Below are 22,711 nucleotides of genomic sequence, written 5' to 3'. Positions count from 1 at the left end.
CAAGCGTCCTGCACTCTCACAGCCCCGCCCAATAACACTGACAGGATGGACACGTACATACACACATACTCACGCACAAAGACGTGACCGTGGCTGCCCAGCAACTTCTCGACAACTGCTGATTAGCAGCAACACTGATGTCCCTTTTTTTAGGGTTTAAAGAAGTGAGACTATAAATCATGTGCAAACCATTTTTCTTTTCGTGTCTGGAGAGTCAGAATGCACAAGACTTCCTTCTTTTCAACTCAAACAGCATTTCTGATTGCTTGCATTAATACTTTACGATATATGTTGTGCAATTTATATATATTAGTGCCTATAAATTTGGCAAAACTAATGTCATTTCTGCAACTTACACTCTGCTGGAGCATTATCAGTGTATAAGCAGTACAGTTGGGCTCGTATTGAGCCCCCAGTGTACTACTTTATGGATAAATACTACAAAAAAAAAAAAAAACAGTATTAACAGGAGTTTTGTTTTATTTCTCTGAGATCATCAATGAACAGAAATCAAATATCATACAAACTGCCACTGATCACCGATTAGTTAAAGATGCAGCCAAACCCACTGAGCACAGAGATGTGAGTGAACGTGAGTTTAGTATTTCTACAGTGCCAAAGTCTTTATGCCAACAAGTTCTCAGATTAAATTTAAAATAAAAAACAAAACACACACACACATACACAACAAAGAGAAAAGTTAGTTTCTAGTCAGAATGATTGATTCAATTCTGATTTTATCAATAAAGAAGAACAAAAGCCTTGATTTTTTTTTCAAAGATAAATCAAACGTATTGAAATCTGTTGAGCAGCTTTCACCCTTCTGATGGAGCAAACAGGATTAGATCCAGCTCGTTAAACTGAGATAAAACAATCACTGCTTCGCATGCGTTTAGCATTCCACAATCATTGCATTTCAGCAGACTGTCTCCATCTCCAGAAAAAAATGAAAGGCAATGAGAGTTAACACAGCCTAGTAGTCACCTCTCTTTGTGCCAAGACTTCTCAAACAACTTCTATCTTACTCTCTGTCACTGGTGTTGCAACATGGCGTGTGCAGCAGAGGTCAAGACTGAACCATCTTTTTATGTGGATCAAAGACATATCGCTTGAAATGCAAGTGAATGCTAACAGGCTGAAAATCTGTTCTGGGCTCCTCTTCATTTGCAGTTCCACCTTTGCTCACACTCTTCCCTTTCTTCTTAGAGGTGGAGGAAAAAAGCTGCTTGGTTTCTGGTCGAAGACCCTCTGAAGAAAGACATCAACATCAAGGTCAACTCAAACTGTATTAAAAAACTGTATTTATGGAAACACAGAAAACTTTAAGATTGTTACCGTATACTGTCCGACAGTATGAACAGTAGTTGTGATGGCATATGTGATACATGATATGGATCTTTTCGGTTATGTGTGCAGCTGATGCTGTAACAATGTGCTGACCTCGAGATCAACTGATGCCTCCGTGCTCCTGATGTAACTAACGACAGTACGTAGAAAACCAGGTCACAGTTGCTCCTAGTTATAATCTACACAGTTCCACGTTGTGTTGCATCTATCTGTTAGCTTCTCAGTCATTACTTTCCTCTCATATTGGCCTTATTCTAATCCATACTAACCCATGCAAATGCTCAGTTTATTGTTCGATGCCAGTTAGGCATGCAATGCAAGTCCTTCTCTATCATATCTTGTCGTCTGTCTGTATGTCTTTTCGAGGAAACAAACTGAATGCTTGTTTGCTTGCTGTCTTGCACACGGAAGGTAAGAAATAGTCTCGGTTCACTGTTTTACACGCTGACTGTCTGACCTCACGTACAGCGGCGCCAGCATTCTTCTTGTTATCGTTATGCCAGCGTGAGGGTTGTTATGGTTGCAGCGCAGCCAGAAATTTCTTCTCGTTATCTTTGATCAGCTGAAAATGTCCCGTTCGCCACCACAAAACACGCCCTCCCACACCCTATCACTTGAGTTCAAGTGACACATGAGGATTGCTATTTTGTTTTCTGCCCACAAATGCTGCCAATGTCTTGGCATTTTCCCTGCACAGCAAAATTAAATTTTACAGGTACTAAAAAACTTAAGGCATCTCTCAAAGCATGAGGATTTTTACTTAAAAAAATATTTGTCAGATGTGGTTCAACATTAATAACCAAAAAGCATAAAATACTGATAAAAACTGTCTTTGGTGTGAAGATCACTTTGTTTTCTGTGGAGACAGGAAGTGAGTGAATCAATACAATGACAGCAACCTAATGTATTACACAGTTCTTTTGGGCTTTTTAGTGGAAAAGTACACAGGCTTGGAGAACATGTGCAGTGGCAAATATACTGACAGTTTTGTGTCAGTATATTTAGAAAAGTAGGGACAATCAGTAATACTCCAGTCACTACTACCTCTACTCTGTACAAGAAATCTGTGGATAAGCCTCTTAACCATTTCTAACATAACACACAATTATAGGAATATTCTCTTAGACTATATGCTCAGCTGAATGATATAAAATAATCATTAGTTGCAGCCCTATAAATAATGCAGGTATGAACAGCTGATTTGAACAGGAAATAATCTGTGGGTGAAGTCTGTGTAAAAGCAGGCACACACATTAGAAACAGACCTGTGCTGGCCACAGGAAAGCTCATAATATTTACAGGTATTAATAACTTGTGTATTAGAGTAAAAGCATTCCAATACTAGTTTGTTGGGGGGGGGGTTTGGGGGTTTTTTACACTGAGTGACAAAGAAACTACTTCGAACTTCCAGCATATACAAACTGCTTTAACCTCCAAACAACTACATTTTCATCTTTTACTCCTGTTATAAACTTATAACATTTAAAAAATAAAATGTTTCCTATCATGAATTTGTTGGAATCTACATCTTCAACTTTTCATGTTTTTTTTTTTCCTACAGGAGGTTAAATAAGGCACATGCGTTTCTATTTATGGCCCTTAAAATATATGTGTATTTTTAACATTATAAGGTTTGACTTTACTGTATTTTTCAGCTTCTAAACATTGCTCTTTAATATTTTGTGGTGTACCATGGGAGATTCAGAGATATCTAGAAGTACGTGCAGTTTGACAACTGAGCAACCAGAACAACCAGAGCAACCAGAGCTGGTTGAGGATATCTGGTTGATCGAGGAAAATTGTTGCTTTTGAGAATATCTGGACCATACATCCCACCTAAAGCCGAGAAAAGATTTAGTAGAACTGCGATGCTGAAACTCCTCATTGCATAAAAAATACTGAAAACCAGGATTCATTACTTTACATACATGTGTGTACATGCCGCATGCTGATGTTAAGTTTCTGAACCATAAAGGGGGCATTAAGAGACTTCAAGTTTGTCTTGCTCCATCTCTCCTGTTGAACACATTAACAATCTGTTTAGACCAGTGTTTAAAATGATCAACTGCTAATCTCTCTTTTAGTCATACTAAAAGAGCGTAAAAGCAACCATAGCAACCTACCTTCTGTGCCTTTCATAGACTCTGGCTGGTCCTAGTAGATTCCTAATAGGTTTTTACTGGCAATTTTTATCTGAATGATTTACTTTAACTAATTAACAAACTGGCTCATTTAAATTGAATTTTTAGCATGGATGGTGGCGAGCTTTTCAGTCAAATCGCTTATTATCTGTTAAAAGACCAGACAGTCTCACCACTTCAGAGGCTACTAACATCAGGAAGAGCACAGGTGAGGCTATCCAATATATTTTTACACACATTCAACATCGCCCACAGAGATGTCAAGCTACATGCTATTTGTCATTGACTTATCATACTTATTGATAAGAAATTTACTTGATTTTTCTTTAAACTGAGGGTGACTTAGTTACTAATGTTGTAATCATATCTTTTTGTTGGATTCCTGAATACTCCCAGCAGCCAGAGAACTTACTGTATTCCTGAAAGAGACCCGGTGCCCCGCTCAAGCTCACAGACTTTGGCTTTGCCAAGGAGACCACCTCACTGAATCTGTTTGAGTTTACTGTGTAAAGTATGTAAAGCCATTTAAAAAGTATTCTTATACAAAATATGATGGATTCACTTGAGGGTTAGAAGTACAACTGCTCAAACAGATCATAACCTATCATGACTTCTCTGTCTTATACCCCTGAATGTCTTATGTTATGTTCCTGCCTGAAGATGTGCGTGACATTATATGTAGGACTTTTGATTATGCAGGAGTAAGGCAGCAAAAAGGATGTAGGTGAGGCTCTCTTTCTAGATATTTTTGTTTTCTCTTCCCTCCTGGTGTGGAGTCGTGGGTTTTGAGCAACAGAAGGTAAAATAAACACTGATCAGGCTTCCCCCGGAACACGTGCAATCCCCGGAGGAATCCTGGGAATGTGGCTCGGGATGTCAGGCCTACCACTTTTACCACATCCTGAAAACTGTCCGGTGAGCCCCAAAAATTCAAGGAAAGACAGAGAATTTGCTCCTGATGTGAGCACTGATGAAGGGGGAGAGACTGTTATGTGCAGCAGGAAACATCAGGGTAGTCGTTTCACTAAATCCTTACCTTGTATGCGAATCTTGAACTTCCCGCTCTGCCCAAACCCACCCTCAATGACACCAGTTTCTCCTGTGGACAAGGTGACCTTTAACCCCACAAAGAGCTGGAGGTTGGTCTCCTTCTTGAACAGGCTGCGGCCAATCACAGTGTAATCATCGGTTACCTGGGCACGAGAGAGCAACAATTATGCAAACAGTGTGCAAGGCAGCGTATGATCTAATAATTCATTTATTGCTCATCTTGTGTGATTTCATTCTGCCGTCACGAAGAGCTGATCTGTCCCACACCCTCTTCAATTGCACCGTTCAGCTGCATTCATCGAGTCCCGCGGCCTGGCTGTCTCGGACTCTCTTTTTCATGGTTGTGCACTTAATGGCATATTTGTTTTTATTTCTCGATTATCTTCCATCACTAAGTCAATATAACCCACTGCTAATCTGATAACGTGAGGGCACCGCTCTGTCTCCAACTCGCCCCCATCACCAGCTCGCCCTCATCACCAGCTCTTCCTTTCTCTTCTGCTTAACCCTCATTCATTCTTGAACATTTGACCCTGATGTATCGCAAGCGTGACTGATGAGCTGATAAAAAAAAAAATACAGTTGCTGTATATGTCATTTGACAGACCGTCTGAACTGTGACTGTTCGAGTTCGTCATATCTCAACAATGCCACTAATGTGTTCTTTTACCAAAAGGACATTCTTTAAGTTTGAAGCATAACTGCTGCATTCTGGGAGACACACGAGCGACAACGTTAACGTCACACGACCACCATCTGACCTCGTGCACATGCTGTTCTGCTCCTGAGTTAGCGAGTGGAGCTGTCAACAGCCTGAGGTGCTAAAGCAGGAAACTAATTCACACACTTGACCCCTGACCTGAATCTGCCTTTCTATGAGGGAAACATGCAGAGAAGCTGAACTGTAACACACAGAATGACAACAGCTACTATCAAAATCACAGTTAGTGTGAACAAAAATGTAAATATAACTTGTTAAGTTTCTGAAAAACTGACAAATCCAAGTTAAGTCAGATGTTTGATGAAAACCACAGAGAGAGCGGCTCGGGATTCAGGACACAATGAAACAGCAATCACACAAATATGAAAATAAAGGTGGCGAGAGTATGTGACAGAGAGGAAGAGAATGAGAGCAAAAGGCACTCAGGCAGACAGAAGGGAAAGCTAGACTAATTCACAGTGGATGTGGATATTCGTGTGCCACTCAGGTGTGTCCAAACAGCGCCAGCCTCTGACAGCTAGACAGGACTAGTGGCGTCAGGCGGCCACCCACGCACACCTCTGTCACAGCACATGCTAAGGCATGCATACCCATCCCATGCCTCAAATATTGCTCACCAGAGCTGCATATGCATGCTTGTTTGTGTGTACGTGTCTGTTTATGAATATACAATAGGGGCTCTGTCTGAGAGACACGCTCCAGTGCCACCAGCAATGAGAAACATCCAAAGATTCAGAGCAAGCAAAAGGAGCGCAAGGTGACAGAGAGGGCAGAGATGCAAGGAGAGGACTCCAAAGAAGGCTGAAAGGTCACAACACTGATCATTTTAAATGAGAGACAAACTGCTGAGCGTGCACTCACCCTCTCCACCTGTCCCTCCTTGTGCTTGGTTTTGTAAATGCGCAGACGAGGTAGATCGGTCTCAGCGTAGTTTTTATCTTCAAACCCCTGCAGCAGACGGCCCTGGAAAGCCAGCCGGCATGCATTGGCGTGGATGTCTGTATCTAGCTTTGACCCAATTACTAGACAGAGAGAAGGGCACGTGACTGGCCGTTCAAACTCCAGTAGAGCCCACTGCTCTGGGTCAGGCCCCGAACTCCCCTCTCCCTGACCAGTTACATATTCATCCTGGTAGAAGTACTCCCTGTCAAAGGTGAACGGGGTTTCCAGTGAGCAGGGCTCTGATGGAGGCGGTTTAGAGTCTGGAGGGGGCTCTGAGGCACCCGCAGGTGGCAGCCCAAAGAAGGTCACCTTTGCCATGACTGTCTCGTGACCCACTGTGATGTGGAACTTGGCACGGGTGGACAGAGAGCCCTTGAAGTAGCCTATCTTCCTTACAGAGATGACAGCTGCAAAGAGCGTGCGCAAGGATTCTGGGGTGCACACCACACCACGCTCCAACAGTTTAGGGTCAAACTGTGTTACGCACACACCCACCCGATCCCCCTGCATGGCCCCAGACACAGGCTTCCGAAACATCTGCACCGACTTTATCTTCTTGGTCACCTGATGTCAGAGAGCATAGAGAAATAAATAACACAGCTCAAAACACATTTAAATACAAACAAAAAAGTTTCCTCATGTAAACTTAATAACAGACTGAGATGTAACAGATACAAAGCTAAACAACTGCAAAACTGAGAAGGAGAAAGTATACTAGGGCTCTATAGTAAAGTTTACAGCTCAGAAGTTAACTTCCTATAGCTTCCTTTTGAAAGAGAATAATGTTTTATGTTTCCTTTAACATTTTTATTTTTATCGATATTTTAATTTTAGAGGTAAAATTTGAAAAACAAACCCAGAATACATGTAGAGATTAAAAAGAAACGAAACATCAGTTATAATAGTTATCATTATCTCCTGTACTCTGATATTTAAAATACACGAAAACGCCCTTTAGCGGCATTTTATCAATAAAACATGCACACATGTAAACAAAAAGCTTGTATAAGTTACAGTTTAAAGTGCACTATTTGTCAACATATTAGCTTTGATAAATGCAAAGACAAATAATTAAACTTGTTGGCTATTTAAAAAGTCCCACTACAGTGTAAAATATTATGCATGACTAATTTCTGAGAAAAGGACTTGAAGAGTGAAAATCATATTTGAATATATACAAAGATAAATAAGACACCAAATAGATGCCAAGCTTTGTTTTGTTACATAAAATACACATTTCCAAAAACAGGTGAACACATGGATGATTTAAAGGTGTCCAGATGAGTAAATGTATATGTCACACCACACTTTCGATCCCTAGCTTGACACTCTATTGTGAATTTTATGGTTGTGTTTGTTGCCTATCACACAGACAAAATCACCCGTAAGCTGGATCAAGGCTCTTTAACAAGTGGCTATCAATTTAGCTATATGCTGCCTCCAAGAGGTGACCATGATGACTGCACGCAAGGCCACTGAGACATGCTCATAGTTTGCATCTGGTCTAAATTACCCAACTCCTGTGCTCCCAGTCCACCCCCAGTCCCCCCATCCTTCCCTCGCACTAAACTGACACATCCTCTGATCCCAGCCGGCAAGCCGTCCCTTTTTCTGCCCACAGCCAACTCAACTTCTGAACTTCCGAAACTCTGCGGTTCCTTCGAATGCTTTTCCACTGCTCGGGAATGTTTCTTGCTTGTACATATCAGAAATTCCAAATTCGTACCCATTTTTTTGGAACACACCTTTAGCGCTGGGATTTCTACAGTGTCATTAATGGCCAGCGACCCCTGCAGGATGGTCCCAGTCATGACTGTTCCTTGACCACGGATAGAGAAACAATGATCCACAGCCATTAGGAGGTCACCTCCAGGGTCTCTCTTGGGTAGGTATGTCTGTTTCTTTAAAAGCTAGAAGGAGAAAGCACATATTCAATATAAAATACAAAAAAGAGACCACAATCGATTTGAAAAAATATCTCAAGGTCACGTCTATGGTTTCGGACACGTACAAGCATTAATGAGATCCATATCTTCTCTTCACTAATCCTGTTTTTGAAGCTCGGCCTCTTATGTTGACAGAGTTGATCCGACTCAGCAGTTTTTCACACTCCAGGAAAATGTACATAAACTCTCCAGAGTACCATCCTTAGGTTACGTTTTATTCAGCTTTATTGAATACTTGACTGAGTTTGACCAGTAAAATCAACCAATTGTTTATCTCTCTGCAGCTGATCGAAATCAGCGAGCAGCAAAGAAACTCCATGTTCCAGATGTGCCTGAAGTAATGTTTCCATTACAGTTTGACCACCAGAGAGCACAGAGCTTCTTTTCCAACTGTCAAATGTCGCTCTTATTGCATACGTTTGTCACGTTTGTCTCCTCGAAACAATGAGGAAAATAAAAAATACTAACAATAATGGTTTCAAAAGTATTTATAACTTAGATATGCATAAAAAAAGAATAGCCTAAAACATTATCATCACATTTTTATCTCATGGCAGAACTACAGACAAGTGTTGACAGCATTTAGTTACATTTGTTAGAATTTCTTTAGCAATGGCTCCTTGTGGATTATTTAATTGTCATGTACATCCCATGAGCCAGTGGTGACACTTAATGTGGCCCACAAGTATGTGATACTCAACCCTACAGTTCATGATATACTGCGCTTAATGAGACATAGGAAGCTTTACTTTTTCACTCACTTGACTGAATGAATGAATCAGCACAAAACAAAAACCTATCAACACAAATCGCCAAACTCAGCAGACACATTCTAAATAATAACTAAAAGTGTTTCATGTATATTAACTCACTGAATTTGTAACTTTGAGAATGTGTGATTAAAGAAATACTTGCTGTGACTAACTCATTTTTAAGCACATCAATTAAGTAATCATACTAAATTACTGATCACTCATTTATTATTGACTAACTAGTAACAACAGAGTGGAACCAGTCTCTTTTACCTCTATTAACTGTGGCACTCCCTGTGGCTCCTCTGTGTCAGGAGCCTCCGGACCTCCTGGCTTTGCTGCTACGGCAATCACAGGACAATCCTTAAATCTGTCCGACAGAAAAACAACAAGGTGGAATCAAGCCATGCTTCAATGTTTTAGTTTTTGCTTTTTTTTTAAAGCATCACTGAAATATAAGCAGGCGGAGCAGACTAACTCTGGACACAGAGGGAGAGATATGAAGTGTAATAAATGAGGGAGCTGACATGAGGGTTAGTTCTGTGATTACTGCAAGTGCTTGGGATCCCCGTAACCCCACTGATGTGTGGCTCTACATTATGCAGCTGTGTAACCCAATTATTATTTTAGATATAATTGCAGACCTGGTGTTTTCCAGTGTTTTGTGGAGTCTCTTGGTCATTTTCTCAATGGCACTTTGTCTCTTGTTGGGTGGCAGTAGGTCAATCTTATTCAGGACAACAACCATGCGAGGGCAGGTGAGCTCTCCTATCAGCAGACACTCTGCAGTCTGAGTCTGCACCCCTTTCACCACATCCACCACCAGCATCATCAGGTCGATGATTTGGGCACCTAGAGGAGGCAGATGTCACAGAGGTCAAAGAAAAGTAGTGAGCTGAAGGGGAACAATGCAGTGCTTTGTGTTAAAGGCATTTCAGCTTTCCTGCTCTATAAAAAGATGCAAATGCTTAGAGGCTATGAAGCCGACAACAGCAATGCAAACAGGAATGGACACGGACACCCAAAAATAACAGGAGAAAAAGAGGAGAAATAAAGGGAGGGGGTGCACAGAGGCAAGGAGAGAATAAAAGGCTAGAGGGTTGAAACTGGAGCCGCAGCTCACTTGGTTGTCTTTCCTTTCCCTCTTTCTTTTCCTGATTTTGGCAATCTCTCTTTCCTGTGCTCCCCTCTTTTCTCTCCCTCTGTTTGGCTCCATCTCTTTCCTGTGCTCCCCCCACTTGGGACTAGAGGGGAAGTTTAATATAGACCCCAATCCACACACAATTTTCCTCCTCCATAATCTACAGCATGTGCCACCTAAATGGCTCTTACATTTTTTTTCTTTTACAGTGCTGGTCACACAACACAGATGCATTTAGTGTTTAATGGGCTTCTAAAACAACCCTACTACATCTCCCACAGTTTACTTATATCAGTATGTTGAATGTTTTATTGTTCAGCAAATAAGAAAACAGGACTATTTGCTCTGAATGTCTGCAACTCCTAAAGTTGTTTCTCCCAATACTTCCAACCTTTAAACTCAACATACTTTCAAACAAGCTTTGAGAAAACACACAAACACACACAGACCCACTGAGACATGCTGGCAAAGAGAGGGCGCCCTCTGCTGGACAATAAAATTGAAGCTCAACTGTGGCGAGGATGTAGTTACTATCCTAATGTGGCCTGTTGACTGCACCCCTCACAAAGATCTGAAAAGAATGATCTATTGTGATTGATACAAACATAGTAGTCTGATAATGTACACCCTTACACCAAACACTATCAGTGTTTGCGCTACTGAGGGTATCCCAGACATTTTTTAATGTTTTTATGGGCATACTGTTAAACTTGTTTTGTACAAACTTGTTCATTCGTGACTGATCAGGACTAAATCTTATGATGTTCCAGCACTTAGTTTTTCCAATTTTCATTTGATAGTTACATATCAACTTGGGTGATGTTGTGAGTGCCTGTAATCTACTCTGTTTCAGTCATAGTCAGTCAAATATGTGTAGTAGAATTTGTGAATTCTGAATATTTTTCCTGCATAAATGTCTTTTCTGTTCATCTGGACGTAGCGTTTTCAGTGGGAGAAACGTTTCATCACTCATTCAAGTGAATTCTTCAGTCTCAGCTGACTGCAGGTTTCCCCAACCTTATAAACAGTACATTTGCATAATGATTGAAACTAGCACCACTGAGGGAATGGGCTGGGAGGTCAGTTCCTTGATCAATAATATGCAAATTCTCATGACAACAACCACTGATCAAAGATCATTGATCAAAGCCCACTGATCAATGACCATGAGTACCATTTACAGGGAGTTGGGGAATGGCTACAATTACAGCATTGTAAGATGGCAGAGATGTACCCTTAGGCCCCCTCCTCGATTCAGAGATGGTCTTTCCCTTTTCACGTAAAGGGCCTCCTTGACTCGCTCAAACCAGCGTTCCTCCCTGTCCAGGATGTGTACATCCTCATCATTGAAAGAGTGTCCACTGGCCTGTAGGTGTGAATTTACTGCGGAGTCCTGGCCTGACGAGGTGGCTTTTCTGTGTTGTGCCATCTGCTTAGCCAGAGGTTGTTTGGTTTCCCCGATGTATAAATCCTGGCAATCCTCCTGGCACTTAACAGCTTACACTATATTGCTCTGTTTGTGTCGGGGGACCGATCCTTGGGGTGGACCAAGGTGCAGCCACCGAGACGTGGTGTTTTAAAAAAAAAAATCCGTCACTTGGATGAGTGACGAAACGTTTCTCCCACTGAAAACGCTAGATGAACAGAATCAACTTTTGGGAATTTACTTACCTGGATGATTGAGCATGCATCAAGATGCCCTAAGGAAATTATGTGAAACTGAGGTTTATGAAGGTATTTTATGTCTGTGGTCTCACATCCAAACTTTTTGTACCCAGATTCCTGCAAGTTATTTTATTGCCGAAGAAGACAGCATCAGCATGCAGTCACATACACACACAAAGTAGATTTAACTGACTGCATATTTACATTTTCTGTAAATATCGCGATAAAATCGTTGTCGTCATTTCTTTTGATGATTCTGTATTTAAAATGGGAAATCGTGGCCCTCCTACATCAGAGCTCACCTCCGATGATAGTCCGAATGAGAGAAGCGTGCCCCGGACAATCCACCAGGGTAAACTGGAGGCTGTCATATGGCTGCTTTCCCACGCTGTCCCGCAGGTGATCGGGAAGATCCACAGTGAAGGAGGAGAAGCCGAGGTCCAGAGTGATGCCTCTCTCGCGGGACTGCGGGTTCTTGTCGAAGGCGGCTGTGGACGCAGTGCTGCTCAGCGCCCTGGCGAGCGACGTCTTCCCGCTGTCGACATGTCCGAGCACGCCGACGTTGAAATTTAACGTTTTCGTGCGGGTGTCAGAAGATTCGGACATGTTGTTGAACTCTTACCTGGAGCGCGTATATTTCTGTACACTGGGAGAGACGCTTAACTCGGCTCCAAAAACAGACAAAAAGCGGGGCTAGTTTATGGCTACAGACTGCGCTTATTTAGCAAAGCCACAACACCTCAAGCAAAAAATATATGAATATTTTGTGGCTTACAGCGTGTGGTTTAGTAATAAATCTGACATAACTTTCGAGGAAACTGTTGAAAGTCTTCCCTAGTGTCAGTGTATTCTATCCTAGGGACAACACGTTAAGGGGGAACTGTTTTTTATTAGCAGACAAAAATCATAAAAGGAAAGTGATCACTCATAATAGCACTTTAATTACATCTTAATTTTGAAGTTATTAAAACCTGTCTACCTTTTTATTCCTGCATTTATATTGTATTTTAATTCATATATTTGCAAGTTTCAGACAGTTTCTACTACGACAAACCAACAGAAACACAAACGGAAATGGGAAACGACAAAAGGGCGGGCTCTGGAGTGTTAATGTGATTGACAGGCTCTAATCCAATGAATACTCGGGGATATTTGGCATAGCCCAATAGTTTACCACAGTTGTTAGATGGGCGGTACTTAAAGGTATCACTTCCGCTTATTTTCCCTAGTTACCCACATGGAAACAGATTTTCCTGTGTTTTGAGTTTCGGCGCCGATTGAGGCGGTATATCGTAGGAGAGATTTTATGTGTATTTAACGCATCTGGCAGACTTTACTCAATACATTTGCATAAATAACGCAAATATGAAGATCGAGGAGGTAAAAAGCACAACAAAAACGCAGAGGATCGCCTCACACAGTCACGTCAAAGGACTGGGGCTAGACGAGGCCGGTAATGCTAAACAGACAGCATGTGGACTCGTGGGCCAGGAGGCTGCAAGAGAGGTAATATTCGTGTTTCACGTCATTTGCTTTCTTTTTTCTTTTGGGGGAATATTATGTAAGAAGGGAATATTTACGAGGATAATTGAGCGCTTTACAGGCACTACAGTACAAGCTAATCCTATTAGCATTGAGTGGGATCGCCGTGTTAATCTGGATTAAAAGTATGAATTGTGAATTTATAATAACTGTTTTACTAACGGACAGCAGGGAGGTATCGGTTTTTGATGGATGTAGTAGAGAAAAACGGATCTGCTGTTGGGTACAGGTACAATAAGGGTAACCAGATGAACTACATTTATTTAAAGCCATTTTAAAATTCAAAGGTGGTTTAATATATCCCTTTTCTTAAGTGGAAAATTAAATAAGAGAATGATCTCGAACAGCAGTGAATTATGGGAGCTGATACAAATTTTAATGGGATACAAATTTTAATTTTTCATATTGGCCATTGTCAATATTTTGTATTTATCTTTTTATTTGCTATTTATTACCGTTTTGTGCTGGTAATTTAAAAAAAAATCATCATTACTAATAAAAAAAAAGTGGTGTAAAGTCTAGGGTGTCACACTATATTTGAAAATGTACACCCACAAAATTCATGTAACACACCAATTCGATGATCAGTGGCCACTGACATTGGTAAGTAATATTTATTTGAATGTACAAACTGATATATTTGCAAGTTAGTGTGAGTTTTATTGAAAATTAAATATTGCAGGTTCATTGTTAACCCAGCAAAGCTTTTCACAAACTAAATAGCAAAGTTACGGTAAAGACTAGAGCAGGGATGTCAAACTCATTTTATGTTGTGGGCCACATACATCCATCTTTGATCTTAAGTGGGCTGGACCAGTGAAACTCTTTTCCGTCTGTGTACAACTGCACATTTAATCTCTGAGATATCTTAACATAAGATAAAGATGTGCAATTTAAACAGCATGTCTCAGTTTTTCTTCATGATATAGACATTTTACTGTAGTAAATAGTAAAAGAAATCTGTCAGCATGATTCTTTAGTCTTAAACTGAAAGAAATAAATGTCTAAAATTGCTGAAAAGGTTCTGGTAGTTCCCTGTTCAGACTGGCCTGCAACTATGAAACAGCATTTTTTTTTAAGTCACAAAAATTATTTTTAACTCGGGAATCACTGTGGAAAAAAGAGCCTTTTTAGAAAATAGTAAAGACAAAAAACAGGAAATTTTCTGTCATTTAATTGCTTATCTGCTGCTTTGGTGTAATATGAATAGGGATGTCTTTAGCAGCAGGAAAAAGCTGTCAAACCTATGAAAATACAGTTAAAAAAATAATAATTTATTCCACCTTGCACATTTTCATCCAGTGGGCTGGATTGGAGTCTTTGCTTGGTTTATTTTGGCCCCCAGGCCATATGTTTGACACCCGTAGACTAGAGCCTGATTCATTTATCAGCAGGGTAGGTTCATCAACAGTTATTAGCTGTTTGGTGGTCTGTTAGTACTGGCATTTATACTGCCTTAACAGTGAAAATAGGAAAAATATAAAGAGGACACTTGAGAACGACGTATCGACACTGCATAGTTTGTCCATCAGAGGGCACTCTGCAACTTCCCTGTTATTTGGAACATCACAGAAGCAACAACCAGAGCAGAGCGTAAACAAATTAATGAATTACTACAGTAACAAATGTAAGGCAAATCTGTTTATGTTTTATATTTCTGTCAGATAAAAAATCCGATATTAGAAAATTGACTTCGTTCTTAAAAATCCTACATTGACCCCCCCCCCCCCCACATCCAATGTGTACTCTGCTACATGTGCTGCACCCAGTGCTGATGTTTTTGTAAAGAATGTAGGTAAAACATATCTATATGGCACATTTCGAGATGAAATGCTTTACCACGACAATCAACAAAGAACAATGCTGATATAAAAGCACAACAATAATTTCCACTAGGAAAAAGTAAGTCTATGCAAATAAGCTCTTTTAAAGTTTCATTAGAGTCCACAGATTTCAAATGTAATAGTAGTACATTCTCGATCCTTAATGCATTATTTCCTTTCATTTTCGGTCTTCAGAGTAGAACAATGAGGTTTTGGCCAGAAGATCTCAATCACATGCATGCTGTATATGGATGCAATCGTTTACTAATGAAAGCAGGCATTTGATCATGCAGAGCTCTGAAAATAATTGCAAAGATCTTAAGCTGAAGTCTGAACTTATGGGGATCCGGGGTGAAGACATCAAATAGGGTGTTACATCAGAATACTTGGAGGTAGCCTCGCAGCTGCTGGTTGGACTATTTGTAAGCGATCCAACAAATGAAGCCGATGTACAGTGAATTGCGGTAGTCCAGTCATTAGGAAACAAAAGAATGAATAATGATTTCCAATTCCGATTTAGACGTAATTTTACTGAGGCAGGCAATATTTAGTAGATGACAAAAGCAGGATCACAGGAAGGGAACGAGAACAATTAGCATTTCTTAAGTAATTGTGCAAGCTGTTATTTGCTGTTTTGATACAAATATACAATGCATTATTATTTCTCTGACAGTTAATGTGAGTGGCTACAGAGGATTGCACAGATTGTAAACTACAAGGTGGGCCATTTATATGGATACACCGTAATAAAATGGGAATGGTTGGTGATATTAAAGTCCTGTTTGTGGCACATTAGTGTATGTGAGGGGGCAAACTCCTCAAGATGGGTGGTGACCATGGTGGCCATTTAGACGTCGGCCATCTTGGATACAACTTTTGTTTTTTTTCAATAGGAAGAGGGCCATGTGACACATCAAACTTATTGGTAATGTCACAAGAAAAACAATGGTGTACTCGAATAACTCGATTATAAAGAGCAAAAAAAAATCCTTAGGGCAAATTGTTTTTGCTTCTGTGCTTTGTGTTATGCACAGCTCTGTTGTTCTCAGTCATCGCCATAAAAAATGCCAGCATCTCACTCATATTTGCGACTAAAAATAGAGATGCAATAGAAACAAAGTAAGCCATTAAATCCACACAGCCCCCAGTTTTTAAACAAAAAAGCTCATAACACAACAGTAGCACTTTCACTCACAATCAGAAACCTGCAGGAAGCAGGGGTGAATCTAAAGAGGGGCATGGGGTGTATTAGGCCATTTATTTCAAGGCTTTCGTAACAGTATTTTTCAGATTTAAATAACATAAAATGGTTTATTAATAAAACTGTGTTTTCTAATAAAAAACATATAAAAGCTTTTTTCTTCAGGCCTAAAAAATGTCCATGTGCCAGTAAACCTTTGCCAGTTTGCCAGTAAAACCACTGACTTGGTGCTGTTAGGGTGGACACTTAATTATTAATAGCATCTATATCATCATAACATCTCGTTTGCATCAAAGCTCAGGGCGACTTCAGAATGTTGATCTGCCCGCTTTTCTTCATTGCAGCGACGCCACACACCCTTAAAGGGATTACAGACAGACTCGCTCACTGACACACTAGCACACTTAAACACGCAGATGCACAAAAACACACATGAACACACACCAGATCTACCTCATCCATGAGATATAACACCATCGGAACTCTTTTTGCCTCCTACTAATGAGAGAAAGCCCCCTGTCCCCAAGAACACAGAGTAAAAGGGGCTTTTATTTAATGCCTTATTTTAGATTCCATGTAGATCTTATTTTATGACATTATTGTACTTTGTGACAGTTGTATGCAGTTAAACTTTTAAACATTCTACTTTCTAAAATGGAAACCAATGAGCATTTCATTTTAAAAGAGCCATGTTTTTTTTTGTTTTGTTTTGTTTTTTTGTTTTTTCTCTTTTGAATATTTATTGTTGCTCATTAATAAGACAAAAGTATTTCTTGTCTGATTACTTGATTATTCAATGGAATACTTAATTACTAAATCGGATGTGAATTGCTAAATTCTTGTTCCACTGGGTGGGCTTTGAATGGAATTGTTTTTGTCAGCCACATTAAAGGAACTGACGTTTGTATCAGAGTGTGACTTTAGCCACAACAGATGTGTTGACTCGTGTGCTTTACAGTTCTCCAACAGGGTTGTATAACGCCTGGGTTCAGGAGTGGGGGTTCTGCTAGTAGTATTGCATTTAAGCCTGGCGCATGTGCATAATAGTCTAATTATTATTCTTCAGGCTTGTGGCATCATCGTTGAGCTGATCCGCTCAAAAAAGATGGCAGGGAGGGCCATTTTACTGGCAGGGCCACCTGGAACAGGAAAGGTAAGTGTGCTGTGTTCAGCAGTAAGGTTTAATTTAATATGGCAGATATCTCTGAAGCGTTTGTTAACCATGCCTCTTTATTTCTTCCTGCCTGCGCACCTTCAGACTGCCCTCGCCCTGGCTATGGCACAGGAGCTGGGAAACAAGGTACCATTCTGCCCCATGGTCGGCAGTGAGGTCTACTCATCTGAAATCAAGAAGACAGAAGTATTGATGGAGAATTTCAGGAGGGCGATTGGTGAGTGTTGGATAGATTTTTAACTCAGATTTTAGTTTTCTGTTGTCCAGGTTGTGGAGACCTGTTGGGCATTTAGTTTGTAGAAGTGAAAATGAGCTTACTATTACCAAATGCTTAATTGGTAAGAAAATAAGAAACTGACCAAATGATTTAATTAGATTTAATATTAAGATACACCTAAAGCATTTGGTCTTTTTAAAAATAATATTTTTTTATGCGTCTCTTCTATTGTACTGGTGGGAAAAGATCAGGTCATACTAGCAGTGAGAAAGAAACCTGTTGAGTGGGCAGCAAATGGAGCCAAGGTGGAGGGAGACGTGGTCATTAGCACATTCACTCCACCCCTTGAACAGATTCTTCAGAGAGAGCAGGTTTCATTTGAACGTTGTCATCACCTTGTCAATAACAGCAACCTGATGGAACAGTCCCTGCCTTTAGAGCTGCTCTGCGCCCCACAACACTGAAGATCAGACACCTGTGTGCTGCATGTAACAGGAACAAGAGCATGATCATGTTACACTGAACGATGCCCAGGCATTTCACAGGACACACACACGTTTCTTTTCTGTAATAAAATACGTTGCTCGGCTTAGCTCATGTAGGAATATAAAGACCAGATTAGGTTGTGCATAAGTTTGTATGTGTGTAAATGTGTAACTGTAATGCTGCGCCATATTCAGGATTGCGCATCAAAGAAACAAAGGAGGTGTATGAAGGGGAGGTGACAGAGCTGACCCCGTGCGAGACCGAGAATCCCATGGGCGGCTACGGCAAAACCATCAGCCACGTCATCATCGGTCTGAAGACTGCCAAAGGCACAAAGCAGCTCAAGGTCAGACTGAGAGTTTTAATCTTTCTTAGTTTGTGTTTGTAGTTTTCCTTCTGTTGGAAACTCAGTTATATTGTGTGACCAAGCTGTATAGTAATGCAAATAAGGACCAATGCAAATAAGGACCAATGTTAAAGCACCAGCAGTTACATATTGTCAATATATTAATGACTTCTGTTCAAATTTTGCTTTCAGTTTTTATTTTCTAACTGTGATTATAGTTTTATTAATCAGGTTAATGCTGCCAAGGGAAATTAGATTTCAAGTATAGTCTGATGTAATAAAAAAAATAATGCTGACAGCCAAAGCTAGGCCAGCGTTTTGCTTTAAAACATTTAAAGTTGTTGTGTTTCCTTAGCTGGATCCCAGTATTTACGAGAGTCTACAGAAAGAGCGTGTGGAGGTGGGAGACGTCATCTACATCGAAGCTAACAGCGGAGCCGTGAAGGTAAACTATTTTACTTTTGTGCTTTTATGTTACATATGCAGTACATTTTGGTTGTTGGCAAAATCCATGCAAGAAACCGATCATGGCTGATTTTTAATTTACCAGATTGTGTATAGTTTACAGATGAAAATGTTTTTTCCAAAAAACTTCTTATTCGGGTCAAAGTTGAGGGTTTTTCCATCTTGCTTGTCCTCTTCAACCCTTCATGGTGGCATGCTTTCATCTCTCTCCACCCTGCTGCATTTGTGTTGTACTCTGGAATGAGCCTCTCATTCCTGCGGCTCTTCATGTTCCATTTATCTCTCCATCTCCCACAGTGCCTCTTTACCAACAGTGGGGCTTGCGGCCTGTGCTGAAAGGCTGCAGCAGCGGTTCTTTTAATCAGTGCAGGTGGGCCAGAAGCACAGGTCGGCTCTAGTCACAGGGTAAAGGAGGAGGGCTGGGCGACACATTTGTTACTGTTGAAAGCCACCTCATGACTTGCTTTCTGAACCTCTTTCATCCTTCAGCCATATGCCCTTGTTCTTGCAGTGGGCTGGCACTGAGTTCAGTCATACATCTGCTCTCCCTCCTGCAGTGTGGTACCTTTCCCTTCATTGTTGACTGCAGCAATGTGAGAAATCTTTTCTATTACTGTGTCTTTGCAGAGACAAGGCCGCTGTGACACCTTTGCAACAGAGTTTGACCTGGAGGCAGAGGAATATGTTCCGCTGCCCAAAGGTGACGTCCACAAAAAGAAGGAGATAGTCCAAGATGTCACACTGCACGACCTGGATGTTGCAAATGCTCGCCCCCAGGTACATAACTGCAATAATAAAGTAGCATCAGTTTGGAATAAACACATCTATACACATCCTAAAGTTGATTGTTTTTATATTGGCACTCTTTATAAATGGTTCATTGTTTCATCTCAGGGAGGCCAGGACATTCTCTCCATGATGGGACAACTGATGAAGCCCAAAAAGACAGAAATCACAGGTAGAGACGGTCTCACAGCTGACTCAGACTAAATCTCTCAAGGTGCCTTCAGTTCTTCACCCACTGCCACTTTCTCGCTGCAGATAAGTTGCGTGCTGAGATCAACAAGGTGGTGAACCGCTATATAGACCAAGGTATAGCTGAGCTCGTACCCGGCGTGCTGTTCGTGGATGAGGTGCACATGCTGGACATTGAATGCTTCACGTACCTCCATCGAGCACTGGAAAGCAGCATCGCCCCCATTGTTGTATTCGCTTCTAACAGGGGAAACTGTTTAATCAGGTGAGGAGTGTTTTATGGAGAGAAACACATTTTGTTTTTGTTTATTTTTAAGGCAAAACAAAACAGTTTCAGGATTTAACAAGTTTTTTTTGACCAGGGGGACGGAGGACATCAGTTCTCCACACGGCATTCCTCTGGACTTGCTGGACAGAGTCATGATCATTCGCACCATGTTGTACACACCACAGGAGATGAAGCAGGTAAGTCTGAAAACCAAATTCTGTGGATTATGTGATGTGCGACATCAAGCTGTCTGTGGATGCGTCACTAACGAGGCTGTGGTCTGCAGATCATCAAGATTCGGGCTCAGACCGAAGGAATCAGCATCAGCGAGGAGGCTCTTACACACCTGGCAGAGATTGGCACCAAGACCACCCTCAGGTACGGCCAAACACTCTGGGTGTGGGTGTTATAATGAGATGCCTCAACTCAGTAAGAGGGTTAGGGTTTGCTCAACAAAATCTAAAAGTTCATGTGTACTCTTTCTATTTGTGACGTAATAAATTTGTTTAGCCAGAACTGTTGCCAAATATTTTTTTTTTTAAAAACTTTGTTCAAAGGGATTAGAATAGCTCAGCTACGTCACTGAGACCAACATGTATAAAGTTTCACATAAGAGTGTATACTGTAGTAATGCACTTGTAGGATTTGCACCCATTAAACTATCTTCTGCTATAAACAGGTTTCCTATAAATATGTGTATGTGAGTGTACTGAGTGTTTCCTATTTCCTGTTTTGTCTTAGATACGCTGTACAGCTGCTGACGCCGGCCAGTCTGTTGGGCCGCGTTCAGGGAAAAGAAACCGTGGAGAGGGAGCAGGTAGAGGAGATCAATGAGCTGTTCTATGACGCCAAGTCTTCAGCAAAAATCCTCAAAGATCAGGATCACAAGTTTATGAAATAAAACTTGTGATCATTGTATTTCTCCATCCTAGTTTTACTTTAATGTTCATTGCATTTTATCATCTTCGCCCTTCACTGTAACTCGCTCCAGTGTCCCTGCCTCTGCTTTCTTTAGTAGTTTTGTTCAGATGAATTTTTATTTGTTCCATTTGTCGATGGAAAGTTTTGAAATAAAAAAGGAAAAATTTAAATTTCCTTAGTTTTGGCTCTTATTTTTGGATTTTAGTAGTACAGTTTACTAGCATCTCACTGTGACAACAGACAGGCAAAAAGAGACAATTTGTATCTTTCAAGAGATTTTATTGCAAAGTAATTTCATCATTGCTGAATAAATCTGTCTTTCTGTTCATTATTATCATTATCATCATCATTATTATTATTATTATTAGTATTAAGCTTTTTCTGAAGTGTACTGCATAGACTACTTTATACTCCCACTCTGAAACTTCTGATGTAACAAAAAGTAATATCAAACAGATCAACAAATATCTGTCTTAAACACTGAAACTGAGTTCATCAGTTACGCACCCTTCTTAAAATTCAAGGGACTATCAATATAAATCTAGTGTCAAATTATGTCAAAACAAAATACAGAAAAAATGGCTTTAAACACGATTTTTCTTGGGTTGAAGTAAGACTAGAAAACAGCTGATCCAAACACATGAACATGGAGCAGGTGTGATTCAGCCACGGTCAGGAAGTTTTCTCCTATTTCCTGATTGGCTGGCCTGAGCGAGTGTTGAAAGCAGTCTCTGCTCCTGACCTCGCTCTGCTGAACACAGAGGGCGCAACTTTCCCCATTTTCTCTGTGAAGAACAGGAAACAACAGTAGGATATCTCACTGTAAATGCAGCAGTAAAAAAGGATTATGTAAGACATAAATATTTGCTCTGTAAGTACAGTGTGTCCCACTCCGTGTCAGAGGGAACACTGTGACAGGAATCTCCCATTCCATTACAACCCCTTTCTTTTCTTTTTTTTCTTCTCTGTATATGGAATGGAAACTTGAGCATCATGAGAAACGCCCCTCACATTAACTCACGGCTGTAACGTGGTCTTAGCTTAACCAAATACAGAAAGCAGAATTGAGTTTCTTTCGCTCTCGTCTGCTGGTTTACTGTCAAATCATTTTGCCGCGTGCGTGTCCTTACCGCACTCCTCCATTACTTCCATTGTCTTGCTCTTCGGAGGCCCAGCAGCACCCAGCTTGTTCTTTGCTTCAGTCAGGTCTTCTTCTCTCACTTCAGGACGCTGCATTTGCTCATCTTCCTGATTAGGCTGAAAGGCAGTAAAGGGAAAGTATAACACATAGAGGTTACTGACAATCCCCGTGTCTGCAACAATTATGCCTTGCTTTGAAAACTCAAACACTGCTCTTACTTGAGACATGATTGTTGAGTAGCTGAAGATGGCCTGGAATAAATTCCCTTCTTTCTTTCAGCGGGCTCTCTTTCTCCAACAGGCCGAACCCAACACACACTCTCATATATATACAATCTAACAGTGAGTCAGTCTCCAGTGGGCAATAAATCTGTTCCTAACACACAATAAATGACGTAATGAGGGAACTGACTCCTCCTCTCGATCTCTCCCTCTGATTTTTCTCAGG

General features: G+C 40.7%; 3 protein-coding genes across 4 annotated transcripts; 1 reads left to right on the top strand and 2 right to left on the bottom strand.

The window, feature by feature from the left end:
• Positions 1-462: 462 nt before the first annotated feature.
• Positions 463-12,670, bottom strand: eefsec (eukaryotic elongation factor, selenocysteine-tRNA-specific). Of its 2 annotated transcripts, XM_039612213.1 has the most exons (8): positions 12,328-12,600; positions 12,008-12,240; positions 9,544-9,751; positions 9,173-9,269; positions 7,947-8,111; positions 6,121-6,765; positions 4,525-4,681; positions 463-1,248 (listed from the first exon to the last, which is right to left on the bottom strand). In XM_039612213.1, the coding sequence occupies exons 3-8, from the start codon at positions 9,729-9,731 to the stop codon at positions 1,067-1,069; spliced, it is 1,434 nt and encodes a 477-aa protein (XP_039468147.1). In that variant the 5' UTR covers positions 9,732-9,751; positions 12,008-12,240; positions 12,328-12,600; the 3' UTR covers positions 463-1,066. The 2 variants fall into 2 exon arrangements, with proteins under 2 accessions (XP_039468147.1, XP_031613031.1); XM_031757171.2 differs by having other exon boundaries at positions 12,008-12,670.
• Positions 12,671-12,917: 247 nt separating this feature from the next.
• Positions 12,918-21,449, top strand: ruvbl1 (RuvB-like AAA ATPase 1). The gene is made up of 11 exons (XM_031757092.2): positions 12,918-13,211; positions 17,338-17,424; positions 17,530-17,662; positions 18,343-18,494; positions 18,850-18,939; positions 19,587-19,736; positions 19,854-19,917; positions 20,001-20,199; positions 20,297-20,399; positions 20,489-20,580; positions 20,944-21,449. The coding sequence occupies exons 1-11, from the start codon at positions 13,071-13,073 to the stop codon at positions 21,101-21,103; spliced, it is 1,371 nt and encodes a 456-aa protein (XP_031612952.1). The 5' UTR covers positions 12,918-13,070; the 3' UTR covers positions 21,104-21,449.
• Positions 21,386-22,643, bottom strand: mustn1a (musculoskeletal, embryonic nuclear protein 1a). The gene is made up of 3 exons (XM_031757093.2): positions 22,483-22,643; positions 22,254-22,380; positions 21,386-21,908 (listed from the first exon to the last, which is right to left on the bottom strand). Exons 1-3 carry the CDS (start codon positions 22,489-22,491, stop codon positions 21,811-21,813), a joined length of 234 nt encoding a protein of 77 aa, XP_031612953.1. The 5' UTR covers positions 22,492-22,643; the 3' UTR covers positions 21,386-21,810.
• Between the last annotated feature and the right edge of the window lie 68 nt (positions 22,644-22,711).

Source organism: Oreochromis aureus, linkage group 5 (genome assembly GCF_013358895.1).
Source record: "Oreochromis aureus strain Israel breed Guangdong linkage group 5, ZZ_aureus, whole genome shotgun sequence".
Classification (NCBI taxonomy): Eukaryota; Metazoa; Chordata; class Actinopteri; order Cichliformes; family Cichlidae; genus Oreochromis; species Oreochromis aureus.
The sequence above is the reverse complement of the archived record's forward strand: the minus strand, read 5'-3'. Positions and strand labels throughout refer to the sequence as shown.